The sequence below is a fragment of the Peromyscus maniculatus genome, chromosome 5 (genome assembly GCF_049852395.1).
Source record: "Peromyscus maniculatus bairdii isolate BWxNUB_F1_BW_parent chromosome 5, HU_Pman_BW_mat_3.1, whole genome shotgun sequence".
Lineage (NCBI taxonomy): Eukaryota > Metazoa > Chordata > Mammalia > Rodentia > Cricetidae > Peromyscus > Peromyscus maniculatus.
In genome coordinates, this window is record NC_134856.1 from 44,291,015 (window position 1) to 44,304,877 (window position 13,863).

General features: G+C 47.7%; 1 protein-coding gene across 1 annotated transcript in view; it reads right to left on the bottom strand.

Moving 5' to 3' along the window:
- Window positions 1-1,317: 1,317 nt before the first annotated feature.
- The window catches only part of Glg1 (golgi glycoprotein 1), a 106,633-nt gene continuing 94,087 nt past the window's right edge, over window positions 1,318-13,863 (bottom strand). Inside the window, exons 20-26 of the mRNA XM_006974092.4 lie at window positions 13,105-13,228; window positions 12,130-12,272; window positions 11,887-11,988; window positions 10,939-11,046; window positions 8,528-8,648; window positions 7,669-7,775; window positions 1,318-5,797 (exon numbers count right to left, since the gene is read on the bottom strand). Of these exons, the coding sequence (XP_006974154.1) occupies window positions 5,630-5,797; window positions 7,669-7,775; window positions 8,528-8,648; window positions 10,939-11,046; window positions 11,887-11,988; window positions 12,130-12,272; window positions 13,105-13,228 (873 nt within the window). The 3' untranslated portion in view covers window positions 1,318-5,629. The remainder of the gene's footprint in view (window positions 5,798-7,668; window positions 7,776-8,527; window positions 8,649-10,938; window positions 11,047-11,886; window positions 11,989-12,129; window positions 12,273-13,104; window positions 13,229-13,863) is intronic.

The following is a 13,863-nucleotide window of genomic DNA, read 5'->3' on the forward strand; positions in this document are numbered from 1 at the left end:
CTGCCTTCATTTGAAAGGCTAGCTCCAATATGAATAAACTATAGGCTGGCAGATTTTTAAAAACTATTTGTGTGTGTGAGTACGGCACAAGAGCTCCCTGCTCACGTGGACTTTAGGACAGTTTTCAGGAATCGGTTCTCTATTCCACCTTGTGGGTCCCGGAGGTTAGTCAGGCCACCAGGTTAGTCCCGGAAGGCTAGTCAGGCTAGTCAGGTTAGTCCCGGCGGGCTGGTTCACCTGCTGAGACCATCTTGCAGGTGCAGGTTGTCAAGTTTAAAATGCCTTTATTGATTTTTAGATTCCATCATGGTCTCCCTTTTTGGTTTCTACCCTCTAGATCTCAGACCCTTGAGAACAAATGCCAAATGCCTCTGAGGATTGAAGCTGGCCTGGACTCCACCAGAAAAATTCTTACCCACGAAGCTTCGGAGTGGCCGCTAAGGCAGTGTCTGGGCAATGTGCTCCCTACAGGAGCTCCCAGACGGAGCCTTTGGGGCTCTAGTGTTCTCTGGAAGGCAGAGCAGGCCTGGGCAAGTGAACCACACCTTCCTTACGCTGTGTGCCCAGCCACAACCTGGACCCCACCTCACAAACCCAGGTGAAAGCAATGCTGTGCACACACGGGCTGACGACCGCCAAAGCTCTGGACAAAGGAGTTTCTGACGTGGGGACCCACAGGCCCTCAAATCCCTTAGCCTTTCCTCTTTCATTCTTTGCCTTCTCTGGGTCTCTTGTCCCAAGGCCTGAACAGGAGCAAGTCGAAGGAGGAGCTCTGGGCAGCGCCTACCCTTCCTCTCTCGTTCGGTATCCCGTCATGACACAGACACAATTGCTTCAAGAGTTCCCGGCCAGCAGGCACACTCTGATCTTTGTGAGAATTGGTTAGACACATCCTTCTGTTCCCAGGAAGGACATCCAGGGACCATCCCCAGCCCAGGGCAGTGAAGAGGCCCACAGCACCTCTTGTGGGCCAAGCTACCATGTGCAGGACACTCAGAAGAGGCTGAGTGCTTGTCCTTCCTGCCAAGGACAGATCCCTAATCAAACCTGTGCGAAGAACGAGTAATTCAAGACAAATCAGCTCAGTCAGAAAATCCAAGATGTGACTTCCAGCCCCGCCATGGCTCACTAAAAAAGGGATGGAGGTTCCCTTCCCCCAAATCCCATAGTCTCACTTTGCTGGGTCCCAACAGGCCAGGATCCAAGGACCTCCTTGGCAAGGTCTGTGTACTTAAGTTTGCTAACAGCTCGACGAATCTGCGGTAGCAGAGCCTTGTTGGGGATTCCTCCCGCTCACTACAGACAAGATTCAACAAGTACAAACCTGCAAACTCTTTATTAAATTCTCCCATTTCATCTGTACAGAAAAAAAAATGCACATTATGTTCAGAATCTCAGTAACATCTTGAAATTACACAGCATGAACATGTAAAAACAAGGAACTGCAGGGATTTTATACATAGAAAGGAAATCCATTTACAAAAGAGGCTTGTTAATTGTACTTTTTGTTTAAAAAAACAAAACCAAAAACCAAAATGAGAAGCAGAAACAGGTTAGCGGCCCGAGACCTGGCACAGCACTCACCACACTGCCTTCCTCGGGGGGGGGGGGGGGGGGGGGGGGGGGGCTGCAGGGAGCAGGCGGGCCCCCACTGCGCGGGTTGGGAAAAGGCGATCATGACCTAGAGGCATGGTCTGCATCTCCTCACCTAGGAAGCTCTCCACAGCCTGGAGCTCAGGGCCCAGAGCGGGGTGAAGATGTCAGCCCTGTCAGGATCTGTCACCACCTGCCTGCGCAGACAACTGTTTGCTTTGTTTTAGGTGACAAGCCGCTCCTGAGTCCACACAGCAGCCTCACTGTCTGCTCAGGGGAGTGTGTCCCTTTGAGGTTTAATCTTCGTTTGCTTACAACTCACTGTCGTCTGAGAACTGGGTAGCAAGAAGGGAAATTTGACTTTAAACTTGATTACCTTATCAGGTGAAACTGGAGAGGCCATGGAAAAGGGTGGCTGGACAGACGGCAAGTCAAAGGTACTCGGAGGGGCAGGGAGGCCAGAAGAGCAGGTACAGCCCTCTGGGAACCAAAACCGAGTAGGGCAGAGAAATCCAAGAGGGCATTCTGAGCTTTGTGTTTTCAAATTCACAAGAAACTGAAACACAAACTTCCAAGAGGCATGTAATTCAAAAGGCCACCGCCTTCTAGTTCTGTGGCCCTGACTTGGGCCGGCTGACTTCTGAGTACAGTTAGCATCCTCCCCGAGATACTGAGCCTGGGGCGAGTGGGAAAAGTTTGTTTTTGTTTTGGGACAGAGGAAAGAATAGGAAGGGAGGTATCTTTTCAGAACTTGAGACCAGCCAGGAGAGCCCAGAAATGGTACACAGCCTCTAAGGGAGCATGGAGAGTTCTGGAAGTCACACTGATACACAAGAGTCAACGTTCTCTCAGGAAGGCTGAGGGCACTAATCATGTAACCCGGTGTGTCTGATAACAGGGTGTCCTCTATCACTTGACTTCAGGAAACAGGAAGACATAAAGTTGGGTAATAACATTCTGCCCATTTATCTGTGACAGAGGACTCTTCCTCACCCATTTTTGGCCTCATGCTGGCCTGGATGCTCCTATCTAAAAGCAGGAGATGGTAGCTGTGGTACCTTTAATGGGTTCTGTCACCACCTGATCACCAAATGCCACTGGAGTGCCCCACCCACTAAGGATGCACTAGCTCAGCATGCTGACTTGACCCACAGCACCAGGGCTGGAAATGTAGCCAGGTGCTCTCTGGGAATGCAGAGCGTAAGCACTTCCCAGGGTCAGGCTGCTGCCATGTCCTCTGACAGCAGCAACAGCAATGAAGTCCAGGGATGCACCCTGGTAAAATAAATGTCTTGCTCCTGGACTGTTCCTTCACTGGGAAAGGCCCCATCGGAGAAGATCAGTCTGGTTCTTGACTCACTATCCAGATTTCTGAACTGGTCCACAGAAGCCCTCAGCCAGGCCTCTGATTTTCTGAAGCAGCAAAGGTTAGTGTACCACCAACAGTCCCCAAGACACTGGCATGAGCTGGCAAAGGGAGACCATCGTGACCTGGCTGCCGAAGCCTTGGCCCAAACCTCCTGACTACTTCTGTTCTTAGGCAATGAAGTCGAATAGCAAAGGCAAGGCTCAGACTTTGGCTCCCACTGCAGGGTTGGGGTTCTTGACTAGTTCATGACTATCTAATTTATACCTATGATTGACTTAGGAGGCCAGGGCTCGAGTGTCCTAGAGCCTACTCCACTATGTCCAAAAAGCTACAGAATGGACAGCACTGGACCCTAGACAGAGACTAGAAAAACCTACTCGAGACCAGGCCTAAGACCAAGAGCCAGCCGTAAGAACTACTCCAAGGAAGATGAACACTTCCTGTACTAGGCAATTCAAGACCCTAGTAGCTATCATTTCTATTCTGACCATTTCTAATGACAAATATTGTAAGAACCTAACTCAGCAAACCTCCAAATCTACAGACAGTGAGGATTCCTGTCAGTGTAGAAACAGAAACACCAAGACATGTTAGAAGACATACAGAAGGGAGGCCTCAGGGATCAGAGCCATGACCTACCCTAGTCTACTCTGAACATCAATGTGACCCTGAATCACAGAGAGGTCAGGGGGCCACCTTCAACAATGTGTGCAGTTCCGGATATCAGCCTCAGTGTGATGCTGGGACTTTTGGGGAAGAAGGGACTTTAAGGACTGGTTTAGCCAGTTAGCAGTGGAGGGTGTCGCTTACAGAGCAGGGATTTTAAGTCTCATCAAACTCAAGAATCCCAAGACAGGTGCTGAGAACCAGGAAGACTCTAAAAGCAATGCTGAGGGAACCAGGCAGCTAGGCAAGCAGCAGCTCCCCTGGCGACTCCTATTCCCCATGCAGGGGATTGCAGGGGACATACAGCTGGCCTGGAACTCACTGCCACCAGAAAAGGCAGCAGAAAGAAAACCACAGTATTCAAATCAATGTCAGTCAGGTCAGACAAGGAGCAATGTGGAGAAGCTGATGGAAACCGACCCAGCTTGCACGAACACACACACCTCAGGGAAGACACACACACACGCTCAGGTGAGGCGGGACTTGTAGGTGTAAATGAGAGCCGGGGCAGAGAGGGCACCGCAGAGGGCCTGGGTCTGTGCGGACAGTTTTAGGCACATGATTTATAATACTTTGTGGACATCTAACAGGTTAATAAAATATATATTATATAAATATATCTCCTACTGTACATCCGCCCTCCTGTACAGCCACTGTGAGGCCATGGCCCAAACTCCCAAAGGTGAGCTGCGCTACCTACCCGGGTTCCTCCCTTACGCCCTAACCCTGTCATTTCCACACTGGAGGAGTGAGGCAGGATGGCTGGGAATCTTGCTCCTGTAAAGCTCAGATTATGGAAAGTTGGCAAACCACCAAACTGTAACATTTAGCCAGTGCCTACCAGAGTGGGTACACATAGCAAACGAGCGGAAAGGAAACAACAACACTACCAGACCCCGGAGAAAACCCTCCATCTTTTAATGCAATCACTTCCACATCCCTTCACACAGAGGCACAAGAGCTTGTCTGGGAAGTCTGCCTGGCGTTTGCAGAAGGTCGGGCTTCACTGCCAGTCCCACATCCGAGCCCAGGCTTAATCTGCAGAAGCCACCAGTTCTGGCCTGTGCTGTAGCTCAAAACACAGTGGAGTGAGTCCAAGCCCTGTTCCTGCACTGCCAGCCTCACCCTCACCTCAGAAGTCCACACCCCAACCTAGTAACTACTTCCTGTTGAGGTAGAGAACTTCCAGGGCAACCCCAGGCTCAGACCCCGGCCTTAGTGCAGGTCAGTGGACAGTCCTGCTTCACAGACTTCTGCTCCCCCCTAGTCCACTGCCACTGACCCAGGGAGGCTCCTGCCTCTGCTCTGAAGTGGGGAGATCACAGGGTACGCCTGTTCCTATGGAGTTGCGGGCAGCAGGGGCACATCTGGGGTGGAGATGGAAGGCATCACACTGCAGCAGAAGCGAACAGGACCCAGGGCAGGCTGCTTAGTGTCCCCACTACTTGGTGAAGTCCCCTGCCTTGATGTGGCCCAAAGTTGCTTCTAGGAGAGGAACCAGACTTTTCAATGATCAGGCACCGGATATGCACATCTCCTCCAAGTCCTGCTGTCAGCCGCTGTATTTCCATGAAAGAAAGAACCCTACTGCTGAGTCAAGACTGAAGGAGGTGGGCTACTATATACAGTTTCCTTTCTTTCAATTTTTTTGTCTTTTTTGTTTTGTTTTTAAAAAAATCTGAGTTGCAGGTCAGGTGTGGATTCTGGAAGTACTGGCAGGTCTGTAGGTATGACAGAACTGTCTACAGGCAGGTAAACCCTTCACCAACAAAGGCGACCACCAAAGCAGCCAGCTGCCAATGCCGCCACGGCAGCTGGGAGGAGGAGGAGGAGGACACCGCGGATGGCCAAGTCTGGATGGGAAGATGCAGTGGGCACTTGATGCTGCTCTACTGTGGGTGTTGGTGCCACCTCGCAGAGGGACGAAGTGAGAGGGTGCACTATACAGGAAGGCTGTACAAACTGGGCCCGGGCAGGAGTTCCTTTGGTGGTCAGGCGGCTCTACCTGTCCTTGAGCTCTCGTGTCACACGCTTAGTGATCCGTCCACACATCAGGCCAATCAGGAACAGTATGCAGATGCTCCCACTGATCACAGAGAGGATGTAGTTCTTCGAGGGCGATGTCATGACTTGCATGGCAAGATCAGAGAAGCCATCTGCTGGGGCCACCTGGAAGGAGACAGCAGTGTGACCCTCTGAGGGAGAGCTGGGTAGGTGGCAGATTATAGCTAACTGACCACCCTGAATTCATCCATTCATATATATATATTCTATAAATTAAAGTATTTTTAATTAATTTGGTTTGTTTTGTGTTTTGAGACAGGATCTCTCTTCGTAGTCCTGGCTGTCCTTGAACTCAGAGATCCATCTACCTCTGCCTCCCCAGTGCTGGGACTAATGGTGTGTGCCCTTAGACCTGCCTTTTCTTTTTTTATTATTACTATTCTTATTTTGTGCATGCGCGTGTGTGTAGGATGTGAATATGTGGATGCACACTTGCCATGATGTACATGTGGAGCTCAGAGGACTACTCTATGGAGTCAGTTCCCTCCTTCCACCTTTAAACAGGTTCCAGGGATTGAACCCGGGTCTCTAGGTTTGCAAACAGGCCTCTTTACTCACTGAACCGTCTTGTGCACTCAGTTTACATCTTTTCGTTTAAGGAGGGAGAGGCAAGGAAACCAATGCAGCTCTGACCCCTTTTCTGGATCACAAACCTGCAAGTGTCTCCTGCTCAAACAGACACAGAAAGACACAAGAGGCGCTACCCCTCAAGTGCTGTGGAAGCACTAACAGCACCTTGTGCTGCGGACATGATGCCAGCTTGTGTGAGGTCTCTGCCTGCTTTCACTCACTCACTGCTCACACCAGCCCAGCAGGCAGACCTTACTCCTACGTCACAGTGAAGGCTGCAGTCTGGGGTCCTCTTGACAGTCACAAGGCTACAGATGTACTTATGCTCTTCATTGTGTTTGATACCTTTTTATAAAACAAGGCAAAAAGCTTCGGAAAGCTGAGACCATGTTTTATGTTTTTCTTTTTTACTGTTGCTAGAAGAAGGTCCAGGCTGGCTTCAAACTTGTGATGTGCTTGCCTTAACCTCCAAACACTGGGATTATAAGCATGCACCACACTGTGAGTATAATCATTACATTATAAGTACTTTCACACCAAAAACACTGTGTAATCATGACTTAAAAAACCAGGACAGGCCGGGCGGTGGTGGCGCACGCCTTTAATCCCAGCACTCGGGAGGCAGAGCCAGGCGGATCTCTGTGAGTTCGAGGCCAGCCTGGGCTACCAAGTGAGCTCCAGGAAAGGCGCAAAGCTACACAGAGAAACCCTGTCTCGAAAATCCAAAAAAAAAAAAAAAAAAAAAAAAAAAACCAGGACAAAAAGTTTCCCTAAGTGCACACAAACTGTTCTTTTGAGTATTATCCTGGAATCCTAGAAGCCTGTGGTCAAGAGAAACCTGGGTGGCTCCTATGTTCATGACATATATTTAAGAACAGAGCAGGAGGTGCAAGAAAGATTAATGAGATTTGCTAGTACACAATAAGCAGTGAGTCCCTCTGGGTCCCTCAGCCACAACCTGAGCAGCTCAGTAAAGGAAGATGACTTAGTGTCTGCTGCTCCACCTAACTGGGGCTCCACAAGTGGCTTTTTTCCTTGGGGAGGAGTGACAGGATGGTTGTAATGATAAATGATAACCTTTCGGTGTTGGACTATGGGAATCTGAGGATGACAAAGAGTACTGGTCTGACAGAGCGTTGCAGACCTAAGCTGCTGTAAGGGAGATGGTAGTTATGGGTTCAGGAACAATTACTTTTAGAGACTTAATATATTTTTCTCTTGTTCTGATTTTCTAGACAGTTTCTCTATGTAGCCCTGGCTGTCCTGGAAAATGCACCACCCTCCTGGCCTGATTTTTGGAATATATCTACTGCTAGATTTCTATCAAAGATGAGACCACTGACGCAAGTCACAAAGATGAGACCTGCCAGAAGAGGCTGCCATGTCAGAGATCTCTTGCTTTTTACCTTGGCTGCATAACTCCACATTTCAATTCGGTCATTGAGACGCTTTTTGCACTCGGGCTGCAACCTCACTCTCTTATCTTCCAAGGCCTCCATTAGGCAGGACATCTCTGTGGGAGAAAATGAGTAAGAAGTCTGCAACTGTACGGACACAATTCTGTAAAATCAGGGAGAAGATTCCCGAACATCTGAGAACTCAGCTCTTCAGGACCAACCAAGTCCAATTCTTTCTGGAAACCCTGATCAAGACCCCACTGGTGAGGAGTGTGGCTTCCAGTGCCAGCTGCTCACAATGTCTTCACCCTCTACTTCATTGGGTGTCCCTGGCTTAGAAACAAGCTGCCGACTGTCACCTGGGTTTCAGACAGCCAGAAGCTGCCACAGTGCCTGTTACAGAGACCCAGGATGCTCAGTGTAGGAAAGGGGAGAAGAGGACATAACCAGTGATTTAACTTCTTTTGGAGACAGAGTCTCTCTGGATAACTCTGGCTGTACAGAATCTCTCTCTATAGACCAGCCTGGTCTTGAACTCACAGAGATCCGCCTGTCTCTGAATCCTGAGTGCTGGGATTAAAGGTGTGCACAACTATGCTTAGCTGTAACTGAGTTTTTGATTCCTTAACAAATAATTCAAATTTCCTTTTCACTAAATCTTTGGCTCTGGCCGGTTCAAACCTGCAAAATTAGTCCCAATTCACTGCCACCAAGGCCTTGCTTCACCATCAAGCGGACATCCAGGAGAGGCTGTATATGGCTGGTCTACAGGCACAGTCAGAGCAGCTGCAACTGGTGACTCAAAGGGAGCAGTGTCTGTTCCTCCGAAGGAGTTCAGACAGGGAGAGAGCAAACAATCATTACTTACGACGCCCTCGGCCAGGGGTGATGGCCGCACAGTGGTGTTTGATGTCCAGAGCACACGCTGTGTGAAGAACTGGGTCCACAAAGATGTCTGCTTTGCTCTCCTTCAACATGTTCAACACTTCCTGAAAAGGGAAGTACACTGTGGGAAGAGCTTTGGAGAGGAAGTGGATCTGATCTGCGGGCTGTAATACTCCAGAGAACACACAAGCAAACAGGCCAAAGAGGGAAGGTGAACTAGAACCACTCTGGGACAGGTGGTGGTAATGTGGCCATATGTGCACAGAGTGCAGACTTTTGGCACCCAGTTTAATTCACTAACTACCTCTGAGGAATAAACTAGGGGTTAAAGAAAGCTAAGAATAGGGCTGGAGAGATGGCTCAGAGGTTAAGAGCACTGACTGCTCTTCCAGAGGTCCTGAGTTCAATTCCCAGCACCCACATGGTGGCTCACAACCGTACATAATGAGATCTGGTGCCCTCTTCTGGCCTGCGAAGTTACATGGTGGCAGAATGTTGTATACATGATAAATAAATAAGATTTATTAAAAAAAAAAAAGAAAGAAAGAAAGAAAGAAAGCTAAGAATAGTATGTACAAGACTGGATGACCAGGCAGGAGTTCTTGGCATTCTGGTATGCTACATTATTTTAAAGAACCTACACGTTAGTATTTTTATTAATATAATATTTATTCTGTTACTTTATGAAAACTGAACGATGTGAAATTCAAAAATGAGACTGATGACTGAGAACTTTAATATACAGCCTATTAGTCTAATCTTCAAATTCCACTCCTCAATCAACCATTTCTTCAGCCCACTTCTATCCTTCTTTTTAAGTTTAAAGATGTTCTGAGCAAGAGGGATATAAATCTAGCAAACAAAAATCAATTGCACAGATACTTCGTTTATGCACAGTGCAATTATAAGATGCAAAGACAGACCAGAAATGTTTGTCTCTTCTCTTACTTTAAAAAAATGGTTCTGTTTTGACAGGTATCACTGTTGTAGCCCTGGTTGTCCTGAAACCCAGAGACTTCCACCTGCCTCTGCCTCTTGAGTCCTGGAATTAAAGGCGTGTGCCATCATGTCCAGCTAATTTTTTTTAAAATGTGCATTGGTGTTTTGCCACAGGTGTCCAGTCCCCTGAAACTAGACTTACAGACAGTTGTGAGCTGCCATGTGGGCAGTAGGAATTGAAACTGGGTCCTCTGGAAGAGCAGTTAGTGTTCTTAACTGTTGAGCCATCTCTAGCCCCGGAATTTTTAAAATTATCATTACAGTTGCTTATTCTGTGTTTATGCTTGTACAAGTCAGAGGAAGACGTCGGGTCTGTTCTCTCCTTCCACACATGGGTTCTGGGATCAAGTTGTCAGCTGTGGTGGCAAGTGCTTTTCCCTCACTTTTTCTCTTGTGATGGTGGGGACTGGATGTAGGACCAGGCAAGCACGCTATCACTGAGCTACACCAAACTCCAGAAATGAGTTCTTGTTTTCAATAACAACAAAACCTCAAAAACCTCTCCTCAAAGCCCAAATATTGTTTAAAAAATCCTTTCTAGCCATACAGAATCATTTGTAATCAAGAAAAATATATGGACTAGGTTTTCTTTCTTCTTCTTATTTTATTTTGTTTTTTTGAGAAACGGCTTCACTGTGTAGCCCTGGCTGTTCTGGAACTCGATCTGTAGACCAGACTGGCCGAACACTCAGAGATCTCCCTGCCTCTGCCTCCCGAGTGCTGGGATAAAAGATGTGTGCCACTGCTGGGTGGTAGCGGTGTAGCGGCGGTGCATGCCTTTTAATCCCAGCACTCGGGAGGCAGAGCCAGGTGGACCTCTGTTCGTTCAAGGCCAGCCTGGGCTACAGAGCAAGATCCAGGACAGGCTCCAAAGCTACACGAGAACCCTGTCCTGAAAAACAAAACAAAACAAAACAAAAAGTATGCCACCACTACCAGCTTAGATTTCTCAATCAGTTCTTACCATTCCTCAAAATGTGGACTTGATCACTTTTACATCCACATCTCCTCCTTTTCTCTTCTTCCTTTTAATGCTATAATACCAACTCCCTAGGAATCAAATATAAGCTGGGCACGTGGGCACGCCTTTATTGCCAGCACTCAGGAGGCAGAGGCAGACACATCTCTGAGTTCAGGCTATTCTGGTCTATACAGTGAGTCCAGAACAGCCAGGGCTATAAAGAGAAACCTTGTCTTGAAAAATCAGGGGAAAAATAGTATTCAAATATAAAACATAAGCTTTCCTACCCAGCATTCTATGTTGTTACTTCTTTCCAAACCATTATATGGTCCTTGACCATTAATCTATGGCTCTCTTCCAATAAATAATGGAAGGGAACCAAAAGGAAAAAGAGAAAAGAGGCAGGAGACAGGCAAGGATGAGGGTGTGGCTACCTTTTTACATAGGTCTGTCTTGATCTTGAGCAGGTTGACCTTGAGGCATTCTTCCACTTGGCCCGTCTGCTCTTGGGCTGCTGCTTCTTCAGCACATAGGCTGGCAATCTGCTCAGGAGACAAGAAAACAGGGCCACCCTCCTGAGGAACAGCTGGCTTCCAGAGAACATCAACCCCGTCAAATTAGCCCTGGATACATGGTGCCTGTTGCTGTCTCTGAATGGGCCTGCTCCTCAGGTACAGGGGAGAGACTAGCCACTATCGTCGGAAACCTGGGTCCTACACATATCAATGTTGATTCTCCCAAACGTGCCCAGGGTTCTGCTAACAGCTTCCTAGTGGAGTGTGTTCTCTTATGTCTGCACTGGATGCTCTGTTCTCCTTTTACAGTTCAAAGACTGTTAATTCTGAAGAGGTATGTTGTTCTGGGACTTGACAGAAAGGAGAAAAGTCAGACGGCCAAATAACATACTAAATGCAAACACTTAACACGTGGCTCAGGTCTACAACTGGATGCCTACTGCATGTGACATGCACCCCCAGACTTTGCAAGCATGATCTTCAGAGAAGAGAGTAAACAACTTTCTTTGGACAGTTTTAAGAGTAACCTAAGCAGGGCTCCTCAGGTGGCCTTTTCTAGCCAAGAAGACCAATAATTTCCAAGGACAGGCACTTAGGGCCATTAGGGAGCACTTTTATTTTCTGGTAAGTCTCAAGGGGTTCTAAATGGCCATCCAGAATAATGAGGGAGGATCATAGTACACATGGAGGTAATAATAAAAGAATACTCTTATTTAACCGGCCAGTGTGGAAACAATACTGTAGAGTAACAAACTAATGCCAAGTCCAGTCCAGTGTTCTGTAGAAGCTGGAAGTCTTCCCATAAGATGGGCCTGTCAGTCACCACAAGTTAAGAAGAAAGTACAGAGAAGAACTTCCACAGCTTACCTCATCTGAGCAGTGCAGCTGAAGCTGAGGGTCCAGGCGGTAATCTAGAGCGGACTCCTGGATGATGATGCGGATCTGGTCCTCACAGTCCGAAGACAGGCGCTACAGAAGACAAAGGGAAAACATCAGCCCACCCGAGAGCATCGGGGTTTAGATGAGCCCTCACACCCCAGCTTGGGGAAGGACAACAGGAGTATGCTAGTCATGTCTACGGGGACAATGCTCATTCATACAGCTCTGTACCTGGTCAGCATATCTCAGCTTGAGGCATGAGATGACTTGGCCTTCTAGCTCCGAATCATCCTTTGCCTTGGTCAGGATACCATGACAGAATTTAGGGATGTCAGCTTTACAGGCTTTCCTTAGCACGGGGTTTAAGCGGTAATCTGGAGCAAAAACGTGTCAGTATATGATAAAATAGTTCACCTATAAATTTTCACAGATTTTTGGAAATTCACCTCTCAAAAGGGGACATATAATGTCAATAGTAATAGATATAGTTTTATATAAAAATATGTATTTGTTAAGATGGCACACGGCAGCAGAGAAGTCACCATGCCAGGGCTGCTGCTGTTTTAGAGGGCGGAAGGGCTCCCTGCAGTTCAAGGAGAGGCCCCTCAGAGCAGGCCTGCTGTCACAATCCTCCTGCCTCAACCTCTCAAGTGCCAGGATTAAGTGTGTGCTACCGCGCCCATCTTTCCAGTGTTGCTAATCAGCAATGCGACTCAGTTCCAGAGCACATGCTGGTTCTCAGGACCCTTCAACGCTGCAGCATCTCGCGGGGTTCTCTGGTCCAGTATTTAAAGCCAACAACAGAAACCTAGCCCATAATAGACACTTTTGAAAGCATCATGAAAAAAATATCTAATACCTTTGTCCACTAAGCTACAAGCTTTCCTAGTCAAGAGCTGAAATTTCCCTTCTGAAAACAACTGCCCATGCTCATGAAGTTTGAGTAAATTTGTGGGATTCCCTTTCCTAGGAACCCTAATGATCATTCCTTCTCCATATTTTTTAAGAGCAGCTGTCCAGATTTTCAGCCCTCTTCCCCATTCTAATTTTCTGGCTAGTCTTCAAAGGAGAAGGGGTACACTGCTCACATACAGGGCCCTCTCTTCAAATCTATGAGCTACATGGCACCCAGAGGTTGACACCATGTTGACCAGTTCCACTCGGGCTACACTCCATGGGACCAGGAGAGCTGAGCCGTGACGGTACCTGTGTTCTGGGTGATCTGGCGCTTGGTTATCATCTGTTTGCATTTGGGATCCATCAATTCACTGTTTTTATTCTGCTTCAAGCACTGTAACATGGTTTTAGAATCTGCTTCTGGACAGAACCGCTGCAAATAAACAGAATTATATGAAAAAGGTTATCCCAAACTAGCAACTAATCTGTGATTACTTTTACATCTACCTGGGAGCTCATGAAAGCACAAGACAAAGGCATCGCTTGGCATGAGCAGGGACCAGCTAAGTACCAGCCGGAACCCAGACCCAGCGTCCCTTGCTTACTTTTCCCCCACTGCCAACACTGGTTTCCTTCTGCATGGGTGTGTTCCTATTACTATGGCTATGTTACAGCCCAGGCTATCTCACAAGTGCAATTACTGTGTGAGTAGATTGAACACGGACCAGGTGCCATCCAGCCCTCAGGTCCTACCTACCCAACCACAGCGGCAGAATTTAGAAAATAACTATTAACCAATGTGAACAGGGATCTGGGGAAGGCTACAATGTAGTTTACCTTAAGTGTAAGGGCGAGGTTAGCTCTATACTCCTCTTACTGTCCTTAAATGAGAGCCCAGTTTTGGGCTGGTGATGAACTTCCTCTCATTTGTTAAGCTATGTGTCTGTGTCACAGTCCTCAAACTCTGGCTAGGACACTTGACCACCAAGTGCCCTTGCTTGTTGTAATGTGCATATCCCCCCCCCCTCCCCTTGTGCATGCTCACACACACAAATAAATACACAGTAA